We start from the raw sequence: 25449 nt of genomic DNA on the forward strand, positions 1-25449 counted from the left end.
ATAAGAATGCCAACCGGGAAGCAAAGAAAGCGGTCGCTGTCACCCGAGCGGGCCATTACAAAAATCTTTACGATAAGCTGGACACTGGAGATGGCCAGAGAGATCTGTATCGACTTGCCAAAAGCCGAAATGAACGCACACAGGATATCGAACACTTCTGTTGCGTTAATGACAAGAACGGTACTTTGCTTACCAATCGTCGAGCCGCGATGGATAGATGGCAAGAATACTTCGAGCAGATTTCAACTGAAGAATTTGCTCATCCTCCACTTCCACAATCATCACTGACATTTAGATGCACTTGTCAGCGGAACTGAAGTCGAGGAAGCCATAAAATGAATGAAATCGGGCCACAGAACCTGACGACATCGCATCTGAGCTCTGGAAAGCGAAGAGCTGGGACCCAACACTGTGGCTTAGTGAATTCTTTAATCGGGTTATTCAGGAAGACAGAACACCATCTTACTGACAAGAAAGTACCACATTTCTAATATGGAAAAAGAAAGGTAGTCCAGCAGAATGTTCAAATTACCGTACGATCCGGTTACTTTCCCAAATCATGGAGATTTTTGAACGTATTCGCGAAATCATTGAAATAACTGTGAACCAAACCGGATTTGTCAAGAACTGCGGAACTACTGACGCAATACATGCTGCGCAGTTACTGTGACACTTTTTGATCACATCGGAAATGAGGATATCCGCGATCGTTATGGGGTTGCACCGATCGTGGAAAAGTTGCGAGAGAGGCGTCTTCGATGGTATGGTCACGCAATTCGTGCTAACGAGAATTCACTTGCCAAAATTGGTCTGATCATCGAAGTCGATGGTAAACGACCAAAAGACAGGCCTAAACAACGGTGGCTTGATACGCTGGATAAGGATTTAAAAGCCTCGAGATTGCACTCAGATCAGGTATTCGATATAGCCAAATGGCGAAACCGATCACGACGAGCCGACCCCGCTTGTGAACGGGACAAAGGCGAACACAGTATGTGACCACTTGAAATCAACTCTGCATGAAATCCACAGTTGGTACCTCCGCATGGACTCACGGTGAACCCTAGGAAGACTGAACTAGTTATGTTCACTAGGAACGTCAGGTGGAGCAGCTATACGATATCCACCTTAGCAGGGGCGGAAATCCAACTGGTACAAACAGTCAAGTATTTAGGAGTACATTTCGAGTCCAAGTTAACATGGAAGCACTATATCCAGGAACAATATCAACCAAACAATCAACCAATGTGGTGCTGTAGGAACGCGATAGGTAAGACCTGTGGACTTTCACCAAAACGGATGCACTGGATGTATACTTCCATAATAAAACCCATGTATGCATGCATCGTCTGGTAGCCGAGACTGAACTTTGCTAAAAGCAGGAAGCTGCTAACGCAGATTCAAAGGCTTGGTTGCCTAAGTATTACTGGAGCAATGAATACTACGCCGACTGCGGCACTTGAAGCTATCCTAAATGTACCCCCCATTCACTTGGAGGTGAAACGGAAAACAGCCAATGACGCATATAAACTCGATACCATGGAAAGGCGACCAAACGCACGGTCACGCGTCTATCTAGAAATTCCTTGACAAACATCCGGTAGTTCTGATGCCGATCGATCATACGGTTTCCAGATTCGCCTTTGAAAACACATACACCGTCGTAATCACCAAAAGAGAAGAATGGTCGACAAATGGAGATGACGGGGTGTTCTCGGGGAATCCAATTATGGAACTGGCCCGACCCCTCGGAAAAATCGCGACCATATTCCAGGCGGAGATATATGCCATTTCACTGGCAGCAAAAGAATGTTTGCGACAAAAATGGAGGGGTCGAAACCATTCGAATCTGTTCCGACAGTCGGCCGGCATTATCAGCACTAAACAGCAACGACATATCAAGCCAGTTGGTGTGGAGTTCATCAGATGATGTTGAAACTTGGCCGACTGAATGAAACATTCCTGATGTGGGTGCCGGGCACTCTAACATCGCTGGTAATGAGAAGGCTGACAGACTGGCTCGCCGAGGGTCTGGATCCACAAAGGTGGGGTCAGAACCAGCTTTTGGAATCCCGCCATCCACTGTTAAGTCTACTCTGAAGGGTGAAATTGCAAGGATTCACGCAGCCGAGTGGAGAAATTTGGACTCTTGCCGGCAGGCGAAAATCCTTGTAAAAGAGCCTGGGGCCACTAGAGCGGGGTTTTTGGTTGCCCTTAAAGAAGTGGAACATGAAAACCCTAGTAGGGCTCCTAACGGAACACTGCTCCTTAAAATACCATATGGAAAAGATGGGGGTGGTGGTTTCGGCTATGTGAGGAGGAGACGGCCCTATACTTTTTATGCAGCTTCCTGGCCTTCTCAGATCTCAGACGAAGACACCTTGGCAACGTTTTCTTCAATGAAGAATCTGCACATTCTCTGCCTCTGGAGGTTGTTTTCAGATTCGTTAAATCCTGCAACACCATAGGCGGGAAGCCATTGAATAGGCGATTTATGGGGATAGTACAGTGGGCCTAACAATGGCCTAAGTGCTCGGAGCCAGTAAATTAAACTAACTAATATCACGGATTTAAATGGTAGAAGTCCAAATATATGGACCGAAGAAGATTAAAGATTTGAACATATTTTATTTGCGAAACACCTACGAGTTTTTTGTTGTTTGTAAGAATTTGAAAATTTTTTTATTTTCTGTTTGTAGTTAGAAAAAAAAAAACATTAACTTGCCTTTGTGTAATACGTTTAAAAAGAAATAATTGTTATGTTTTGAGCTCTGGAGTTTTTATGGCTCCCTAACCCTCTTCCAGGAAGCGTCAGTCCGCCCATGTTTATTTAGGGTTTTCCTCATTATATTGGAAGCTGCAGGGGGCGAACGATTAGGTTGGGGTGGGCCCGTGCGGGGCAGGCAGGCTCCTTTTAGATTCAAACTTTCGGTGGTATCACTCCGCCTCGAGACTTCACGTCTCTAACAGAGTAGTTTACCCCGAGTGGTTTCTGTTTTCTTGACTCCTGAGTCAAGGCACGTGATTAAATCTGTGTCTTGACAGGGAGATAATATGTAAGAACCAACCGGTATTCACGACTGGTAAACCTGTTAGGGGAGTTTGGTTGGTTAACAGCCTCGGTGACCGTGTTGGTGCCCAACGTGCAGCCACACTTGTGTACATAACATGCTTGCAACTTTTGGTGTTGCTGCAGTTGTAGCTGTTGATGTATCGCTGATATTGTTGTGGTTGTTGACGTTATTGGAAATTTTGATACTGGAGTAGTGGACTTTTGTGTAGTTAATGGTATGCTGGTGACTCCGATGGTCGATTGTTCGAAAGGGATGCCGCAGGAATTTCATCATCCATTTAAGTGCTTTCGCTTCCTGATGTCTTGCTGTACCAGCCTCATTCTCAACTGCCTTCAGTTGTATAATTTGCTATGCCAACAGCAATATCTTGTCGTAAGTAAAATCAATAATTAGCACTTGCCATTAACATGGTACCTATCTCAGTCTTTAAAACTTATCTATACAAATTTAATAACGAATGACGTGGTCTGCCAACAGAACGAGAACATCTACTGACAGGCTTTGTTCTTTGTGCGCTTCACAAAGGGCTTCGTAAAGGGCGACATACCAACCAACAATGTTAAGAGGATTTAACCATGTCGAATCAATGCACAAAACAAACGTAAAATAAAGACTTTATCAACTAATATCGTTTATTTCTTACATTTATTTGAGAATTTCGAATAACTTTTCCACCCGGACAGGGTCTTGGGCGATTATCCCCCTCCGCAGTGAGATTACGAGTAGATCTTCCTTTGTTAAAATTCGGCCAAATTGACGATCTCCTTCGGTTTATATATCACCCTAAATCCAATAAAAATACGAAAAAGCACTACAACTGATAAACAAAGACTGAAGAGACCCCGCAAATGAGGAAGGGTCACCCGATATTGTAAAATCGATGAATCCATCAACGGGTCCACGGCACAACAATCCCCAGACAGGCTTTGGCATTCCTGCTAAACTCAACGATCAACCAATTACCTCGATGCTTCGTTTGTGTCGGAATCTGACCTCGGAGCACCTTCTGCTCCAAACTGAAAACTCATCCTGGATTTTGCTCTCAAACAATCGACGAGTGCTCAGTAAGATGCCAAGACTTTTCGATTCCGCTGGCTTCGTGGTACCCATGACAGTTCGAGGCAAGGTTTCCATCCAGTCTCTCTCCACAGCTTTGACTATAAATGTTTTTCTCAAAAACAGCTCGCATTTCGTATGGTGTGGATGGCCTCAACCGTCTAGGCACACCACGATATAGTCAGGCTTTTAGGAAGCTGGAATCTTATATTATACGAAAAATCACTACAGACTGAAGAGAGCCCGCAAATGAGGAAGGTTCACCCGATATTGTACAATCGATGAATCCGAAGTAACTGGAACTTATTAGCAGTTCCACCAAAGGGCCCACGGCGCAACGATCCCCAGACAGGCTTTGGTGATCCTGCAAAATTCAACGATCGACCAACCAGCTCGATGCTTCGTTTGTGTCGGAATCTGGCCTCAGAACACCTTCTGATCCAAACTAAACACTCATCCTCGATTTTGCCCTCAAACAAACGACGAGTGCTCAGTGAAAGGACAAGGTTTTTCGATTCCGTTGGCTTCATGGTATCCATGACCGTTCGAGGCAAGATTTCCATCCAGTCTCTCCCGACAGCTGGCTTTGAATATAACATGTTTTTCTCAAAAACAATGGCTCAACCATGGCTCGCATCTCCTATGATGTGGACGACCACAACCGTCTATGCGCACCACAATATAGACAAGCATGTCTTGAAGCCATACCATAACTTTTCACGCTTCTAGGAAGCTGGAATCATGTTTCGTGCCACGGGTTACATCAAACCAGGACGGTGTTAGGGTCCACGAACTGCAGCTCAAGTCAACGCTATTATTGGCCTGGAAGAACGACAACAAATAACGACACCGCAAACTATGATCCAATACTTAGGATACAGCCTTCTGGTTGTCGTGACCTATCAGCCGCAGCACGTCTTGAACCTCATTGAAGATAAGGTTCAGGTTGGTAACCCTTGTGAAATTGACAGGAAAATGTAGATAGGTTCTATATTTTTGGGTTGCAACAAATTTCTCTACGTCACACATTTTCCAAGAACTTCCACATTAGTATTTTCAATGATTTAAAATTGATCGACCTCGGAACCCCACCGGAACTCCTCAGGCGCTTGCCAACTACCTCCATGACATGGTGTTTGGTGTAGTTAGAACCTGAAGGGAACGCCAAACCTGAGTGATGTTTTGCTCCCCATGTGCAGCCGACTAGCCTCCTAAAAACCTAATAAAACGTTGAGGAAATAATTACCTTTTAAAGAATGTATCCGAGATATTCTTTCGACGTGTAAATCACTCGTCCCCCTATTATTTTTCATCCACTCACGGAAACGACGCCAAAAGTGTTTCAAACTCAACTGTTCCACGTTTCCTAACAGTACAACCGGTCCCCTACCACCCAGGGAACATAACAGTGTATTTCATTCCCATCGTAGACCCACCGCAACGCACGCCACGATACAACACACTCCGTTACCTACTTCATCTGTCACTTGTGGAGTTGTCAGATATTCGCCCGGTGCGCGACCGCTTTTTCAGCTTTTCCCACTTTTTCGCATTCGACTCGGCCTGTTTTCCGCCACAACACTCAATTCTGGTCCCCATTTCCATCGATCCACGTCGATGTCAATTTAGTTTTCAGTCGTTCGTGACATTTGACAGCAGCTCGTTCGAAGTAGAGCTTAGTTAATAACTTTTTTAGTTTAGCTTTAGTTTTCGACATATTCGTTTCGTCTCCCGTTTCAAGAAGTCGCCTGAACTTCTGCTCCTTCGAAGAACCTTCTTCGAGATCCGTCGAGCGAGAGTAATTTCGTGATAAAGTGACGAATTCCCCCCTTTGAAACGGCACCTGCAAACGTGAACAAAATTTCAGACGGGGCACGGGACTAACCTTTTCTGTAACTCAAAGCCAAATTGCATTGTGATCGGACTGACTTCAAGTGGAAATCCTTGTGAAGTGCTCGCGTATATCGAACCGACATACTGCCAGCAGCAACTTAGGCCGATTCGTATAGAATTCTCTGTCATCTTGACGACGTTCGCAGCATTTTCCATTCGGGGCTCCAGTTACTTGTCTGCAAACCGCAAAGAACGTAGCGAAGATGTCAACAAACTTGCGGCAGATTCCATTGACTTGCAGCGGCCACACTCGACCAGTTGTCCACTTGGATTTCAGCGATGTCACCGAGTGCGGCTACTTCCTCATTTCAGCCTGCAAAGGTAAGTACCGAACCGTCGATGCTGACTGGATCCTTCAGTCATTCAGAAAAGGGCATAGCCCGCAGGCGACGAGAGCATCAATTCTTCAGTTTAACCTCAAGTCAGATCTACGCGGCGGGACTGAGTGCACGGAAAGTATCTCACTTTTTTTTTCGAGCAGAGCCTTGACCTACTTCCATCTCGAGAAGGCTTCTCAGTCGCCCGCTGAGCCCCTCGTATACCGCCTGCACTAGCATCGCGCGAATTGTCTAGCGGCAGCGGTGCAAAATGCTGATGCGATTACGAAGCGAACAAAGTGATCAGCGCAACAGCAACAGAGTCGCAATGCAATGAAAGTCCTACGAGTCGTGATAGTGATGTTTACGACGGATTTTGTTCGTTGCGTGTTTGTGCAATGAGCGGAGATCAGAGCGGTTTACTCGCATATGTTCTGGGAAGCACCTTGAGCGCGAGCTATTAGTTCATGGTCTCAGAATTCAAGTTTAACGCAATCAAGTTTCGAGACAAAGTTTCGAGCTATGTCGGCGATATTGCATTTTCTTCTGTACGCGCTTTGTACATTCTAAGTTGACTTTGAAATTATGCATTGGTAGCGAATCATTTGGATTTATGCGACTGTGTCGGCTCGGGATCTAGTCTTTCTGGTTTATGGAGGACTCCAAGAGTAGAAGGCTCGAGTATTCATAGAAAGTAGACAAAGAAGTGTTTGGATAATAGCCTTCGTTTAGGGATTGAGAAGTTTTAAGTCCGCGTCCACTTAATATCGGCACGGAACAAATGGAGAGCAACTTACACCAACTTTTATGGTCCACAGACTCCTCTTTTTGGGCTTAACACTCAAGTCTCACAATTTAAAAAGCAACGAAGACGTCTTACGCCTCAATCCCTAAAATAAAATTTCAAGCTTTGCTCTGAAGTGTGGGCGGATTTACGTTCGATATAATTCGCACCCACGTTGTATTTTGCGAACTATAAAGGGAAGCTTATAACACATGCTAATCGCTTCGGTCACGCTGCTCCATGGGTAGAGGTGGGCCGGCGTCTGATGAGTTGGCTCCGACCTGGTACGGAACGGTAAGTCGCCTTTTAACTTTTGAGACTTGGATGTTAAGCCCTAAAAGAGGAGCCGAGGACCCAGAGAAGTGGGTCCGATATCAAGTGGAGGACGTAGGATTCCTCAATCTCTAAATAAGAAAATTTAGCAATCCTTTCCCGTTTCCACTTGCCACGTTATATGACTCCAATAAAGACTCGGGCAGGACATGTCAACTGACCCTATACAGTGCCCCTAATGGTTTCCGCCCATGTGCTTTGATTTCAAGTTCAGTATTTACTATGAAATTTACACGTCTCTTCGGCTGCTACGACATGCATTTATGAGGTGAACCATTCGAGATCATTGTTGGAAAAGTGGACCCTACTACATTGTACGAGTATATCTAGCAAGAGCAATTTGATCTTTTTCAAAAACAACAAAAGTCGCATTTCCAGCCATAACACAACAGATGGAATCACGCGATTCACTAAGAGACTAAGCCTATTGGTAACAGAAACGCAATGACTCTTGAAAAATGCGTCACACATCAACGAACAAAATGATTTAATCTGAGATTACCAACGAACGTAATAGAGAGAAAATTCGATAAGCGAAAACAGCTTGGCCATCAAATGTTCATCAACAGAATCTCGCTTAAAAATAAAATTCAAGTAAACAAATTTTAGTGTTGGTTACGACAGGAGCTCCGTTAATTTCAGTGGTAAAAGTACGTTAGAGTCTGATGGCCGGTAATAGGTTATTAAGAAGACTAGCCTAGAACCTTCCGTAATAACAAGAACATATCTAAGATAGTCTGCTTTTGTATAGTTTAACCCAGACTATGTAGTCGAGGTTCTGCTTTTCAACGTACTTTCTGCTGCACCATTAACAATATACGACGAAGGAACTGTCTTGCCAAATAAAAGACGTCAAGCTTATTGTGTGGTAACCAGCACATGTTTCCATGATCAGTCCATGCTTCAATACATGGTTCTGTTGAATCATCTTGCCTATAGCAATCTTGTTTGTTTCATATTGCAACCTGAAGTGAGACAGTTCATCGTTTCTAGCGCGGATTTTCCTTACCTGTAGCTATCGAGTAAAGTCGTAACTTGCAACCCAGGAACTCCTTAAACACAATCCTGTTAGGCGTGAAATGTACACTTACATATCCTTAAACTAATAACGAACATTATGAACTTGTAGAAGTCCGGCGAGTAAACTATCGGCCCTTGGGTTTACGGAGTCTTGTATCGTGCCCATTTTAGGAATTTTTCCCGCAGTCAAAAAGAATGGAAATTCCTTTGGCCGACTGATGGCTTAATGTAGATTGTGTATCAACCGACGATACTTAGTAAGTTTCTTACACCAGAAACCTTGCATCTGGCCCAAATTAGGTTTCCTACAATTCTTCGAAATTTTAGTGGGTCGTGGTACATCCTCTTGAGTCACACCCATCAGAATAGCGGAATGACAGATGTGATCTAGCTGCTCCATGTTGAAATCCTAGTGACCCTGCCTTATTTCCTCAAACATCTCGACTACGCCTACGATATCTGTCTTCTCATCGGCTCATGGAACGTTTAAGAGCTCTGAATTTGGAAAGAAAGAAGAAAAGTAAGCAGGATCCGGATAAGCAGAAACAAAACCAAGCATTTTAGTCTGACCGCATATCGCACTCTCTCTATCTGCATTAAGATGCAGAAAGTGCATCGAAGGCGTTGGCCAATTTGTGTATTTAGGAAGCGTGGTTTCTGCCGACGGTGGCACCGAACTCTCGGATATCGCTCAATATACTAGCAGGGGTAAATCCGCTTGCAATGCCTTGCATTAAATCTGGAAATACAGTTATCTCATACCAAGAACAAGTTAAGAATATGTGTTATAATGTGTTCCTTGTCTTGCTATATGGGAGTAGCACATGGAAAGTTACCTCCATACTTCTCTACGACGTATCATCGGGGTATGATGGCCTGATAAAATTTTGAATAAAGAACTTAATCGACGCACCGGCCAGTTATCCTTAGACGATGTGATCATCGATGGATAGGTTAAAAATTAAGAAGAGGCGACAATTCTTTTGCCGGCTACGCCATGCATTAGAACTCACTCTCCCAAAATGGCCAACGGATGGGTCGCCTGAAGAGCACTTGACGCAGAACAGTAGAGGAGGAACGCATTTTAGCGGATCGTATACGATGCCGTGATGGCAACCATATACAGTGGTGGAAAAAATACTAGGGAGAAACTTATATCAGCAGAGTTGACTGACGGCTTCGTTCAGGGCAGAGGGAACTCATCAGACGCTGCCTCACCTCTGCCCTGGGAGCAACGTAGTGGCAGGTGGCAATCGCTTCATTTATATATAATGGCAAACACGATATAAGTGCGAATTATACTGAAGTGAAATCCGTCGTAAGTTCAGACCTAAATCAGACCGAAGGCGTTTTTTTTGTTGAGGATGCTGGGAGTTCTAATATCAACATTTGCTTTTCTGCTTTGTTGTAGCAATTACTGGTGTTTGACTGTGAAAGCATGTTAACATCAGTTGGACACATTGTGAGCTGGAAAAAATAATAGGGATCTTAGGAGGACGCTTTGTAAGTTGCTTTCTAGAAACAAAATGAACATCTACTATGGAGAGAAAGTAGTAAGTAAGTAAAGGGAGCAAATTGGCAAATAATGAAAGGAGAAGAGAACTACAAAACAAATAGAAGATATCATGGAGTGCTTCAGAAAAAAATATTTTCAATACATATAAACCTATAAGACTTATATAGCCAATATAAGGGAAAGAAAGCGGGAAACGATTACAAAGTCCAATCTATTGCTTGAGCGTGTATTCAAAAACAGCCTATTTAAAACTGGTCTGATAATAGGACCTGATGTTACAGTCATAAGTCGTACCACTCAGTACCGACTTCAAAAAAGAGATTAGGTTGGAAGAGCTCCAAGGAAGGTACCCTTTTTAAGCAAAAAGAGCCTAAAGCAAATTGGGAATAGTGGTTTGGTTTAACGATACCAAAATAATTTTGTTCGGATGAGATGCAAAACACTACATTCGGCATTCTGAAGGTAAAGCATTAAGGCCGAAAACTATAGAGACGAATCAGTCATGATTTGGTGTTGTTTTCCAACTGCTGATTGGCCTTCTCTACTTGGTAGAAAAAATGAACGTATGGTGGAGACTACCTACACAGTCTGAGAACAAAAATGGTACCTTATGGAGAGGATGCTAGTAAAGTGAGAGTTCATGCACGACAATGATCCAAAGAATTCAACAATAGTAATGAAAGCAATGAGTAGGAAGAGCCCATATATTTCACAAAAGAATGAACAGAATTTATGTATACTTGCAAGCTGCCCCAAGTAACGCCCTCATAATTGTGGAACTGTTCATAATTGCGCTCTCCTATATTTCACTATCTGCCGCGTATCGATCGTCCACTTCATGTTTCTCCCGGCGCAACAAGCACTGGTGAGATTTTGTCGTCATTTGACGTGAACGCTGGTGAATTGCTGAGAAATTATCTTAATAGAAAAACTATGTCTCCAAAAACATTCGTTTCCTAGGCCTATACAGATCTCTATTGTATATACCTTGCCTGCGATAATCAACTTTAAAAAAATTGTTTGTGCGTCTCCGTACGCCTTTACATTTTTTATGATGCTGTACTCCAAAAAATCAAAGTCAAACTGCTTTTAATTACAGCGCCGATACATTCCTACGAAGCGACCTTACTTCGGCTTACTAGCCCAAAGGGATGTAGATTCCTCCGCGGAAATTATCCGTTGCCTTTTCGCGAAGCTAATCTCAACAAGTCCCCTTTGGCCTTTTATATTCGTCTGATGTGGATTTACAAATTTTACAAATAGCTGCATGACCGCTCCCCACTGTAAAAATTATTGCGTAGCGAGTCGCAACGTCAGCCACACTCCTGTCTCCAATGTTACCAAGCAGATTCACCTACTGCACGCAGAATTAACAAGTACATTAGGAATTTGGACGTAGTAGTCCGTATCCGCTGCTGGACGTTTTACAGCAATATCGTCCACGGCAATATTAAGAATGCATATGCCAGTGGAGGGATAGCGAACATATTAGACATGCTTATTTTATTCTTTCCCGAGAGATGCGATTTCAATACTAGCTTCAAAAGTTGCAGCAATATCAGAGCATTCCTCAAATCACCAATTCGAGATTGGGTTCCTTGCAGAATATCTGGGTAATCGTAGATGCCCTACTTGGTAATAGTTTGGATCTAGAGGTCACCAATGTCATGTCTCCAATGCGGCTCGTGATGACATGTGCGGATAGCATAGATGCGACACTTGTTTAAACCAAATTCTACCCGAATATCGTGGCCGAATATGCCCTCTATGCACAATATATTTCTAAGGCGATCATCAGTACCCGAATACAATTTATACATCAAGTGTGTAAGCTTGTGTTATACTTAGTTTGTAGGCCATGTTTGATGCGAAACCATGTCCTCTAACATAATTTGGTAGCTATGAAGGAGAATTCAGTGCCATATAAAACCAAAGGGCACTCAACCAATCCTCTTGAAAATGCCTCGCCGTATACGGATGGACTTTCAAATGAGCTCACTGATAAGGTGATATGTCACCCTTCCATGACTATCGCCAAAAACTTTACTAGTTTCGGATCAATGCAAGAAAATCCATTAGCCGGGTATGCGTAATCGATATAGCAACTAAATAGATGCTATTTGCAACCCCTTGATTTAATTCGGCAGCCTGTGATGGCCCAAGACGACCCCTTTTGGTCGCAAGTTCTGACATTTGTTTGACTGGGCCTCTGGACAGCGGATCGCGAAGAATTTGCTGCAAGTCTGCAAAAGCTGATATACATGGATAACCTGAGACTTCCCAGCAGCCCTGTACGCGACACTGGGTCGGGCGTTAATACCACTGGAATGTTGCATTTACTGAAGGATGCAATGTGAAAGCTGAAGCCGCTAACACGCGAGAAACATAACCGATGTGCCCAGGGATCTCGATTTCGAGGCTCACACCATTTTAGCCTCAATGTCGGAGGCAAAGCGTTTCAAAGCCTTTCTTTCCGGAAGAAAATGCAGCCAAAACGAAAGGCGTGACGCAGCCCCTGAGACTTGCGGCGGCCGAACTGAGGGAGCCATGCGTCTCGTTCCTCACTGAAGCACTCTTTGGTTTCAGCTGGGAGTGAAATTTTATGGGGGAGCAATTACGTGACGGATGCAAGGGGTTATGAACGAGTCGGCCATGACTTCGAGAAACAATTTTTGACAGCAAAAATTGCTTTTCATCGAGAAATAAGTCGAGCAAAATTATTCGAGAGGAAAAGTCATAACCATATATAGGACATAGTGTATATCAAGAAAGACGTCGGTTTTCGTAATTAAAACCCTTTCATACCTGGAGCGTCAAAACTGTCAAAGGATTTTTTTCTTAGGGTCTGAAAGGGCTATCTAGATTCCTATGCCAGCAGATAACCTCCAGTGAGTCTTTGTGGTAAAAAACAGTTCCGAGAAATCCCTTTGTAGACTGGGGTCTGATCACCTTCCTGGAGTACGTACGGGTGCATTGAAAATATCTAACCTTCAACATCTCCAGATGAATAGACCTGAGGCAGACAGCTAAACAGAAACAGGAGTGTTAGCTACATCGTAACAGTCACTATATGCCTTTACATCGAAACGCGTAAGGAATATTTTATTTTTTGCTGTGAAACTGCTGTTGAAACATACAGGTTTGGCTATGAACTGAAACGACAATCTTTATAATGGATGTGCGACCTTAAAAGAAGCCACTCAAAGCATATTAACGCATGTCGGATACCTCAAAGGATAATGATCACTGAAATTTGATGTAAACAAGGAATTTAGGCCACCTGAAGAAGAGTATAAGATGGGCCATCTTCGGAACAATAAATTACAAGAAACTCATTAGCCTAGTGTGAAGATAAACTAGGCGAAGCTTCGTGGGAACTCAGTACACTATTCAGAAATATCTCTGATCATACTGTCATATTGGAAGACACGAATTCAATCTGAGAGCTACGATAAATAACTTGAAACCCTTTCTGTGTACTAAAGACTTCGATCTAAAGTTTGATCATCTAGGGCAGATGTGTGCATGTTTTTATTGGCCCAAAAAGAGGCACTTTTTTACTTTGTGTTTTGTCAGTTGAAGCCGGTTTACACGCGATGTACTATAAGTCCAGATGATCACATCAGTAAAAATGAAGCTTGTTTAGGTTTTTTTTGACAGTCATCGATAAAGGTGACCACACAAGTTTTGGTAGACAAGTAAAAATTTTGGTTGGCAACAAAATCTATGGAATGAAGTGCTAGCAATACAGGACTAGGCAGGCAGTGTCATTGATGGGCTGATGGTATGCAGTAACACGCTAGAGGACTATTTGAAGTATCAAATTAAACTACCAATTCCAAGGCCATTCGATCTGAAAACTATCTTTATCACTAATTAAGGTTCGATTCCCATCGTAATGCTTTTGATAGGGATAATAGGAGAGGATGAAATGAAGTGGGAAAATATCAGTTTTCCTTACTAATCATTAATGATGGAGCAGTATGTGCAAAATTGCAGTAGAAGATTTAAAAGTATCAAAGGAATCTGTTGATGATTAGAGGAAACCGAGTCCGAATTTTTTAATAGTTTCATTCCTGACAAGTACAAAACTTTTCATTGAGTTCAAAATATTTTCCACGACTTTAGTCTGTTCTTAAGAGAGCTAATTTCTGTGGTAAAATAGCCTCTACATATCTTGAAAATTTAAGTAAAAAACAAAGCTAATTCAATCTTTAACGACTTCAGCTGTTCCTCTATACGTTTATGTTTTCGAGCTACCGCACTAGAATATGAAAGCAACCAAAATTCAGTGTGTCCTTAATAAAACGTCACGTTCTACAGCGAACCATAGGTGACTTCAATCATAAAAAAAGTTTCCAGCAATAATTTCGGGCACGTACAACATCACAAGGTCCTCATAACAATTTCCAAGAAATCTGCTGTATACAAACAAATTTATTTGACTAATCAATCGACGAATAAAACAACAAAGAAATCAGGCGTAAATCATAACAATAGACGTGAACTGGGCAAGTGTTAAATTCTCTTCAATACTCAAAGAAAAAAAATCCCAGTCTGTCCCTGCAAGGTAAGCAAATATGCAAAAATAAATTGCTGAGTGCATACGACATTAAAATAATTATTATCGACAAAGACGATTGCCTTGATATTATTCCAGCAAGACAACAAATCCATGCACAGAAATATAAAATCTAGAAGTCTAGCGGCGAGTTTGCTATGGGAAAGGGTCCGCTTAGCAAGAGTAGCAACAGCGCCAACATGAGAGCTAGTGTGGATAAGTGTAGCGCCGAAGAGGCAAAAAAACCCACCAACGAAAAACGGAAGTGGAATGAATGTGTGTTACAACAGGTACTCACCATCTCAAGTGCCATATAAACGCGAGAACGATAAGTAGCCGCGAAAATCGGCAACCAATTTAAAATAATAGCAAATAAAGCGAGCGCGCAATTTTGCGTTGATTACGAATGCAAGTTGCCAGCCAGCGACATTGAGTCTACCCAGTCAAGGCTGTTTCCGGCATTCAAGTTTTCATACGTGAAGATAATTATCGTGAAAACTGGTCACTTGGGCATCGCTTGACACTTGAAACAAAATAATTGTTATGATAATGGTTAGCATTACAATCTCCACTAGCGGATAAATAGATAAACGATCCGAGATTGGACAAAGAATGGCTCATTGGCTTGAGTGGAACGATCTGTTTGTTTGCTCTAAGAAAGCATGTGTTGTTTTCTAGAGATTAGGAAAGCATTTGCTCAGGCGTTATTGACTCTAGACGGGGTAATGAATGTCGCCTAGTTCGGAAGCGAATTGATTCATGTGACAAATGTGCATAATAGACAACAAGCAAACGATCTAAACATAGAAGTAAACAGCTTGAGGAAGTGAAAGATTAACAGAAGCTAACATTGGTTATTAAGGTCGTTGGAGTGACTAGCGCATAACGTGGTTTTTTGTTCAGGAAACAAAGTGGGCACTAAATTTGAAAGGGAGAATGATGCGAATGTTTCCTAGGGAGATATTAGGCGGAATAACCAAGAGATTTCGTTATAAATTTTATCCAACAAAGCAGAAGTTCCAGGGGCGGGCAGCGAACACCCGATAAAATTCCTAGACGCCCACTTCAAAGCAAAGTGGAGGAGCTAGACTTACCTAGAAGAGACGGGGTTTGCTGTTGGAATTCGGAGGTTGCATGCTGCTTTTTTCCACTGCAGCACATAGAGCTCGATTCCGCTTTGCTCAAAAACATTCTGCCTGACTGGGGCTGAATGGGCCTCTGTTCTCTTCTCGGGCGAATGTAGCATTGCCCTTTATGCTTCAGATGTTCGAGATAGAGTCTGGCGAAGAAGAGGAGAACGCCACACTCAAAGCAATATTGTGGATACAGTATAATTCGGAAGAGGGTCGGTGATGGTCTGGGGAGAGATTCGTTTAAAAGCGAAGATAGATTTTCATGTGTTCCGGAGACCATTTCTCAGTAAACAAACTTACATAAGAGACACTCTCGAAGAGTATATAGTCCCTTTTGCGCAGGGCACTCTGTGAAAGTAATCGATGAGAGCCATTCATAGTTTAGTTTAGTGGGGAAACCGTAGCTCCAAGCACTCAAGCCTTTGTTAGGCCCATTGTACTTTACCCGGAGATCGCCTATTCATTCGGACATAAGGCTCATTTTTCCTGAGGCAAAAGGTCCATGTAGAAAAATGAGAGGGACACTTTCGATCAGTTTAAGCGTGAACTAGACGTTCTCTCTACTCATAATCCGCAATGGTATTGTGTTTGCGGATTGATAGAAAGGAGTAACCTAAACTTTTATTCATGTGTTTACCAGAATGGAGGTGAAGCAACGTTTGATGTGTATTATCTGCCATATAGAAAATCGTTGTTAATACCATGGGGGGGGGGACTATTGCATTTGGCCCTAAATGATGAACCCGCGCATCAAAAGTGAGGATTAATTTTCATACTGGTCCGACTTCAAATCGATACAAATCCAGGACTCCCTTAATCAACAAAAAGTAATATTTACCACTAAAGGACGTCATTTGTTGAATCCGTATTTCACCTGATGATATTCTATGCGTCATGTTTAGCGTATTCACAAAACCTTTCAGAGAACTCTTCCAAGCTTGCTACTTCCCCGTTTTTCTATCTATGTTAGGTAGAATCTTTTTTTTTTCAACACTAACGCAGCAAATGTGAAAGTTCATAACACCCTACAATACTAAACGATACAATTGATTTTCTATTATATCTCCGTCACTAGTGGCATGCACTTTGCATCCATTGAAAAGATAGAACAGACAAACCTGTTGTTTACTTCGGGTTACATCAGACCTTCAAAATAATCCGTCGCACACACAAACCCATTCAACAGTGAACTCTTATGAAGGACATTGTGCAAGTTTTATTTTATTCACTTGGGTAGAAACCAAGTGTTTTCAGCCAAATTATCCGCTAAATCCGGTTTAATTAATCGAACCATTAAAGTACAGTTCTTTGAAGTTTGAGCAGTTCCAGATTATTTTCGGAACGGAACATTTTCATCCAACACCTGAGGGTGACTGCCACTGACTGCACTGTACTGTGCTGTGGAGTCTAGGCTCTCTTACCGACTATTGATATGGGCGTAATACATTTTATCTTATCTTAAACCTTGAAAATAAAAAGTGAATACAAGTTTCTTGTTTATAAATCACACAACAGATTGTACTTTATCACTCGGTCACGTTTCATGGGGGAAGTGAAAAACAGTAGAAATGATTGATAGTAGTTTGCATGGAGATGATGGAAAATCTTGTCCTTCCGGAAGTTGGGTTGCAATGTCGATTAATTAATTACATTTATTTGCGTGCAAGCTTTATGATTATCTTGCTATTGTAATAAATCATTAAACAAATTTAGAATGGAGAATCTCGAATTTTTTAATTATAGAATGAAGAAAGCTTGAATCTCAATACTGCTTTGTCAAAAAGTCTATTGAATTAGTGGACTTCCTTTGGGATGGGAGCCAGAAGTCACACGGAGCCAGGTCAAGAGAATAGGAGAAATGGGGAGTGGGGGTTGTCATCGAGTTTCTGGAAAAAACTCGCGAATGAGGAGCGCGGTGTGAAAAGGCTTGTTTGTCGTGGTGGGGAAACCGCTCGTCTTTGCCCACAAGTCTGACCTCTTCCGACGAATATTTTGCCGTAAAGTTCTCAGGGTTTGGAGGTATCGATAATGATTGATTGTGTCACCTTGTGGGAGGAATTCATGATGAATGACACCCTTCGAAACGAAGAAAACAGTGAGCATCAGTTTAACCGTTGATTTCACCAGACGAGCTTTTTCTGGTCTTGCTGAATTTTTTGACTTTCACTAGGACGACTGCACCTCGGTTTCCAGCCATTGGCCATTTCAAAGAGCTCCTGACAAATCTCCGGCGATGTGCTTTTTGATCCTCTGTCATCAGTCCTAGAATGAACTTGGCTGCAACCCTTCTCATCTCCAATTTTTTAGACCATAATCACCTGACATGACCCAAGTGAGACGTCGCACTCTTCTGCCGTCTCTCGTCAAACGACAATTGGAACGCACGAGGGCATTCACTTTGGCCACTTGAAAGTCATCAATTGAGGTTCAAGGCCTTCCTGAACGACGGTCATCTTCCATTGATATTCTGTCTTCCTTGAACCCTTTAAACCACTCGTGATACCTTCAACGAATCATCACTTCATCATCAAAGGCTTGCTGCCGCATTTGAAGTTTCCGTGACCGATTTGCCCAATTTAACGCAAAATTTCACGCGAACATGTTGCTCCTCCTTCACGTCCATGACAGAAAACGTGGAACTCGTCTGGCCAAAAAACTCTTCCATGGCGTACGCTTCTTTGCTTTTTTTCTGGCGACTGAAGACTTTCGAACACGCTTCTTCCAGAGCAGAGTAGAAACAGGATTTGATGACTTAGTCTGCCCTGGAAGGAATCGTCAGTTGAGATTTTTAAGAAGTTGTTGCTTTGCCTAAAATGGCAATCCTGTGGACCAAAAAAGGGGAACGACTTCTTCGCCAATTGGCCCGATGCGTCATCGAGTGGATACGGATTCAGGATTCACTCAATCTCGAATTAAAACATTTTGATACGTTATTCATTGACATAATAGTACTATGAGCCCAGGAAATGGTGGGATCTCAGTTGAGGGAAATCCCGGCCTCCGAATCACGTGGTATGAACAGGAAGGACATTGTTTTATATCAGAGGATGCTACACCCTAATAGTGCATTGCAAGCTTAAGGGGTGGCCTAATATGCATGGATTTGAAGTACAAGAAACCATTCGTTGTTTTCCAATAACACCATTTCGAAACATTTTGACTACAAAACAGTCGAAATCCAGTCGAAAGGTCACTACAAATCAAGGATCTATGCGTAGCGCCACAATGATTTGTAACATTATCAGCAATCTCCGATTTACAGGCCCCAACAACGATCGTGTAAATGCATTACAACTTCATAAACGTAGCACAATAGTCATTGTTCACGTTACTTTTCGTTTTATCTTTTTTTGCGAAGGTCGCCGCATGCATAGCTTCTCTCATTTAAATTCAAAAGAAAGAAAACAATTCGCTATGCTTTTTTCAGTGTTTGTTTTTCATTTCCGATTTTTCTAGACAAGTGACTTTTTTTATAGTTTCCACAATTAAATAGTTTCTGGCTATTAGCGGGAAATCTGTTTCCCATGAACAGCCGGACAGTCATTTGATGAGGCAGGCAGTATGCGCTCTATTGGCTTTGTGAAGTCGTGCATGTAATGCAGTTAATCTATTGGCGTTGCATCGTTAATGTGAAAAGAGAGAAAATGAACAAATGTTTAAAAACACTTTGCTTCATCGAAGCTCACCGCAGAATTCATTGGGAAAGGCTCAAGTGCAGCTTTTCTCTCCCAATCGGCACGCAATGTCAGTGGCAATATGTATACGATATTGCATGTTATCTAAAAATATATGAGTCACGTGATATTAGCAATGTCTAGTCGTGCAAATAACCCAAATTTTGGCGAAGGAGGATCTTGTGTGAACGCTTTTGGGTGTTGGGTGTTTTGTTTCTTGATAGCCTTGCCTTTTATCAGATAAAGACAATGAAATTATCTACATAGAAACGGAATGCTGGAAGCAATGCGAATTTTCGGATTCTAAGATGATATTTGAGAAGCAGTAATTTACGCAAACGTAAACAGTTGAATCTGATTTGGAAAGCATGTGAGGGTTTTGTAGATCTTCTCTTCTGTTTCCAAGATGCACGTTTTTTTCGGTGCCAGCCAGTCAAAAGAACAGGCAATCATACGACAATAGGTTCGCATACTTGGCGTCGGCACCAGCTCGGTACTCGGTAACGGCCGCTGCCATTTGTACTACGAAAAATGATAACGTTGGGTGATGTTTTGTAATGTGATATCACCATCATTTTTGTAATGCGGTAATGTTTCGATTTCTGAGGTCAAATGTTTGTCACAGTAAAGTTGTATTCTACTACGAATAGTCGCAATATTTCCTTTTGTCCATGATTGTATACACTATGCAAATAAAATTAGAAACGGTTTGCGGTGCAGCTGATTTACCGACGTATTCAAGGTAGTTTTTTGGTAGATCGCATCGCTATGTGATACTCCCGACATGATCTCCATCCTCTTCTGACCCTCTAGGAAGGCACTATCTGTCGAGATCGACAGCTGTGCGCCTCGGCTTGATGAACCGCATCCATGACTTCCATAACATTATCTACCGTAGATATCCCTGCTCTGAACCTAAACTGCCTTGGGCATGAGTCCCCCGCAGCACGGGGCAGTTAGCCGGGATACCATCAGGATCTGACGCTTTTCTTTTTGAGGGAATATTAATACAAAAGGGACGTAATTACTTCGACAATCGTGGGGTATTAAGGAGGGTGACAGCGAAAAAGACAAAAACTGCCACACAGCAACAATTGTCGGGCTACAGAGTCCTTGGCGCCAGCAGTGCTTCAAGCAAGCAATATTGTCAGCTGAAGAAAGAGCTTATTAAGTGCCTCGCAAGTCACCTCAGTTCACGCGTGGACTACGTGATCACGTGAGTGGTGAGCTAAACGAACGAGTTCTCTGCACGCTATGGGTCGGATGTCTACCACAGTCAGTGCAAGCAATCCTCACTATACAGAAGAACGTGACACTCCATAGATTAGCTGAACTCGCCGACCTAGTGCCAAAATAAACAAAGTCCAAATAGTGCGAGTCAAGGGGCAGTAGTGCAACTCACCCTAAGCTTGCAGGACGAGGTTTGGTGCATTTATCAAGAAATTAGCTCAACTTTTTCACGATGAGAAGCGCCTCTTCGAGCTATTTCATGGTGTATTTATCGTGCTGCGGAGCCACAGGCTTTCGTTATCAGGCTTATCATTGAATTTACGACAGTGTTAGTTACAATGCTACCAACTCCGAAGTGCCCTCCAGCGGGGCTCAGCCTGTTTCAAGAGCTTCGACTTCCTAATGTTCACCCTCGCCTCGTTACACGCGAAAGGGAGCGCCGGATTGGCGTACGCCCAAGAATAGCTTCAACCAATTCGCACGCAACGACGCAAAAGGGGCCACGGACACACAAACACATAAGAAATACAAAATTAAAGTCTGCTTTCATCATTTTCATCGACAACTTGACTACGTCCGAATTAGTAAAATTCAAAAATATCTTACCACCTACACAGAAAACAAGATGCTTGACTCAAGTAATCTTTTACCTTTCCTTTTCAGATGGCAGTCCAATGCTTCGTCAAGGTGACACAGGTGATTGGGTTGGAACATTCGAAGGTCACAAAGGTGCTGTATGGGGTGTAGCTTTAAATAAAAATGCCACCCTAGCCGCATCAGGTGCGGCCGATTTCACAGGAAAAGTATGGAATGCGATTTCTGGTGCTGAAATTCACAGTTTTCAGCATAAACACATTGTCAAATCGGTGGCCTTCGATCAAACAAGTGAACTATTGGTAACTGGAAGCAATGAAAAGCTTGTTCGTGTCTTCAATTTAAAAAATGCCACAGCCGAACCGGAAGTCTATACAGGACATACGGGAGCTGTTAAACGTGCCCTATTCTGCCGTAATGATCAATATATTGTTAGTGCTGCTGAAGATAAAACATTAAGGTTGTGGGATCGAACGTCAGGACAAGTATAGATTTTATTTCAGTTGATTTTTATAGTTTTTCATGAATTTCTCTATTTGCAGGAAGCACAAAAGATCGAATTCCCCAACAATCCAAATAGCTTAGAACTATCGGCAGATAATAATATTCTGACGGTTACGCATGGATCTAGTATTAGTTTTTGGGAAGTAGATACCTTGAAGAAACTAAAAGAGATTAAAGTACCGACTAATGTAGCATCAGCTAGTCTTCATCCTGATAAACACATTTTCGTTTGTGGCGGAGAGGATTTCAAAATGTATAAATTTGACTATATCACTGGAAACGAAATTGGTAAGTCAACTAGAAAACTGCAATTTCTAATATACACATACAGTCCTCATTCCACCGACTTGCTATTATCATAGTTCGATGGAAGCTTTAATAGAAGACAAGGACACTATTGTAGAATTTATAATTTTCCAGTGATAAGTTTTTGAATTTAAATTTGTGCCCACCTACGTCTAATCCAATATCTCTTCTCCCATAACCAACAGAATCCTTCAAAGGACATTTTGGTCCAGTGCACGCAGTGAAATTCAGTCCGGACGGTGAACTTTATGCGAGCGGGTCAGAAGATGGAACTCTACGATTGTGGCAGACAACAGTTGGTAAAACGTACGGACTATGGAAATGCACTGAACCCGGTGAATTGAATAATTCAATAAATTCACCACGTGAGGTTCATGCAAATTAGAAATGATATTGATTGAGTAAAAATGCTTTTAAAAAAAAGCAGAAGCGAAAAAAAATCCTATAAATCTAATATTTACGATTACGTATGTAGATTCTTCTTAAGTTCAAACAAAGCAAAAAATTTGAACATTTCATTATGCAGCATGATTAGTTTTTTTCTGGAAAAAAAAGATAAACCAACCAATGTCTAATGGAAAGTGTAGACAGACTCAATCCAACCAGTTTATCGAGGAGAATGCAAAATTTTGTTTGCCTATTCATTAGTTAAATTATTTGTGAAAAAGAAATGAAAAAAATCACAAGAAAAAAAAATATAATCTAAGATAAATAAATTGATTTTTTACAAATAAAATTGGGCATATTATTTTTGCGTATCTACTACAGAATCCCGACGGGAATATTAAATCCTGTCTTGATTACTGAAAGGCTACTAATGAATGATGTTCCCAATATAGAAGATACCGTGTATCCGTGTCAGGCTAAGTTTAAATAATCTATGGTTGCTCAAATATAACCATGAGATATGAATTCCAAGAAGTCACAAATTATTTTACTGCTACAGCAAGGAAGTTTTTCTAACAAAACAAACGATTGGGCGGTCCCAAACTAAATAGCGGAACAATAAGAACTACGTATAGGGCAAAGGTAACAAGTCGGGTGTTGTCCCACCGCTACCCTGGGGATAATGAGACCGAGAGTGGTTTCCCAATGTAGTTCACTTTCTACTCATAGTCCGAATCGAACCCATCTAGCTCAGGTCTAAGCCGGTCAAAGCAAAAGTAATTTTGTTTTAAGATTGAGGAAGTGAACTTTGGCTGACTTTGACCAATGTGCCAGGCCAGATAAAAGCAACATGATCACTCTCGAGGCCATTCACTATCAACAACGTTCTAAGACAAGAGATGCCATATCATGCATCCTTTTTAATCGGCCCTGGAAATAGCGAGAGGCACCATTCTCTTCAAGTCCACCCAATTACTGACCTCATGCAGACTTGGGCTCTTAACAAGAAAAATTACGAACTCTTAGTCGCGTTGCAGGAAAGACTGCTCCGAAGAATTTTTGGCCCCTAGTTGAAGAAGGACGGTTCAGTAGCCTATATAACCACGAAATTCATGAGTGATATCACGACCGTCTCATTCGGCTCAATAGGATGCGGTGGACGGGTTACTTCCTCAAGATCAGGCTTTTGATAAAATAAAATGACGCAACCGATCACGACGAGCCGAACTCGCTTGTAAACGGAAAAAAGACTGAAGGAGCTGGGTGATGATGATCCAGCCCGGAAAGTCTATAAGGACAATATCTATGGTAGGAAAGAAGACATGGTAAATCCTGCCTGAGATGGAGCGATGGCGTAGGCCAAGATGACTGGCTGTTTTTAGAGATATCGAATTGGTGGCAGGTCTAGACCGTACAACAGTTGTTGCGTCGTTAGTGATGATAATGAGTGCAAACACAATGACCAGCGCGGTGCAACTGAAGGAGTATAAATATCTTGGGAGAAATTCTGAAGTCAGCGTGAAAACTTAACGGACAATGACGGTATGTGAACGCAACGTACTATACAACACGTAGTGTACATAGTTGGAAGTTGTATAGTTTGTACAGCAGGTCCCATTCCACAGTGAATAGATTCGTAAAATTTATGAGACTTAAATGACTAGGAGAATAGTTTAGTCCTTAACTTCCATGGTTCCTCATGACGAAGCTGATCTCTGTTTGACCAGGACATCAACTAAGTATAGAGCTTCAAGATACGTGCGCACCGGTGCAGACACCTGCTGGATTCAATGCTGATTTTTGGAAAAAGATTGACTGAGAGGTTTAATAATGGTTTCCAAAATATTTGTTTCGTACACTGCTGCTGACGCTGGTGATGATCATAGCTAGCACCCCACCAAACCATCGCTTTCTCATTTTAAAGCATCTTTTGACGATCGCATCTTAATGAATGACTCCTTTACGGCGGAATTTTTTTCGTCAAATAAAACGTATCGTTTGATGCTTGCATTTCACATGATTTTTTGTTAATGCTTCAGTTCAGATTTCGTCGGGTTTGAACATCGATCGCTTCTATGTCCTGACGTGTCCTTAAAGTACAAGTTCCTCTCGATTTTTGGCGATCTTTCACATCAGCAGTGTCCTCATTTTATAGCACGATAAACAAGCGAGTGGCTTTAGTGTTTTGAAACCCGCACTATTCCCATCCCGGCGTAGCCCTCTGAGTTGAGACCTAAGAATACCGACTAGTCTTCTTTTTCTTCAGCCTTTGTTCCGTTCACAAGCGGGGTTGGCTCGTCTTGAGCGGTTTCGTCATTTGGCTCTATCGAATGCCTAATCTGGGTGCAATCTCGAGCCTTTTAGATCCCCATCCAGCGTATCAAGCCACAGTTGTTTGGGCCTGCCTTTTGGTCGTTTACCAGCGTCTTCGATGTTCACACCAATCTTGGCAAGTTAATTCTCATTAACGCAACAGAAGTGTTCGATATACTGTGTACGTTCTTTACGGCTTTTAGCAAGTCGATACAGATTTCTCTCGCCATCCCGAGTGTCCAATTTATCGTAAAGACCGTCCGCCCGTGTGATAGCGACTGCTTTCTTTGCTTCCCGGTTGGCATTTTTATAAATTTGCCAAATGGCGAGCGTTTTATCGTCCAGAAATTTGTGGTGGAGGCGTTTCTTTTCACGGACCTTCATTTCAACATCATCATTCCAAAACCAAGTATCTCGGTTGATGTACCGCTTACTCGGCTTGGTGACCCCCAGGGGTAAAAAGCCCGCTTTGTGGATCGTGTCTTTCATTTGGTTCCATGATTCTTCCACATTCGTAATGGCCGGTGATCGTGTGATTGAGATCATATCCTCCTTGTTTTCACGAAATCGCAACGATTTAATGCGCCTCGGGCCAGTGTGTTCCTCACGCTGTTTTTTCGGTGGTTTAATTCGCAGGACACCAATAAATGGCCGATGATGAGGTGCGATGGTCTCATAGGGAACGACTTTGCAATCAGTGACAGTGGTAAAATTTCGGCGTCTTATGAGAATATAGTCGATTTGCATTTTACTA

General features: G+C 42.3%; 2 protein-coding genes across 2 annotated transcripts in view; one reads left to right on the plus strand and one right to left on the minus strand.

Annotated features, from left to right (window-relative positions):
* LOC119659284 (zinc finger protein 609) overlaps window positions 1–25449 on the minus strand; it is a 182573-nt gene that overhangs the window by 9366 nt on the left and 147758 nt on the right. The window lies entirely within an intron of this gene.
* Window positions 5597–22686, plus strand: LOC119659286 (serine-threonine kinase receptor-associated protein). The gene is made up of 4 exons (XM_038067299.1): window positions 5597–6344; window positions 21255–21670; window positions 21728–21977; window positions 22181–22686. Exons 1-4 carry the CDS (start codon window positions 6227–6229, stop codon window positions 22378–22380), a joined length of 984 nt encoding a protein of 327 aa, XP_037923227.1. The 5' UTR covers window positions 5597–6226; the 3' UTR covers window positions 22381–22686.

The sequence above is a fragment of the Hermetia illucens genome, chromosome 6, assembly GCF_905115235.1.
Source record: "Hermetia illucens chromosome 6, iHerIll2.2.curated.20191125, whole genome shotgun sequence".
NCBI classification, from domain to species: domain Eukaryota; kingdom Metazoa; phylum Arthropoda; class Insecta; order Diptera; family Stratiomyidae; genus Hermetia; species Hermetia illucens.

Bases quoted from the DNA above. Each gene is read 5' to 3' on its own strand.
- LOC119659286 (XM_038067299.1), top strand. From the start codon at position 6,227: ATGTCAACAAACTTGCGGCAGATTCCATTGACTTGCAGCGGCCACACT. The intron at 21,671-21,727 runs GTATAGATTTTA...CTCTATTTGCAG, and splicing joins GGGATCGAACGTCAGGACAA to GAAGCACAAAAGATCGAATT. The intron at 21,978-22,180 runs GTAAGTCAACTA...CATAACCAACAG, and splicing joins TATCACTGGAAACGAAATTG to AATCCTTCAAAGGACATTTT.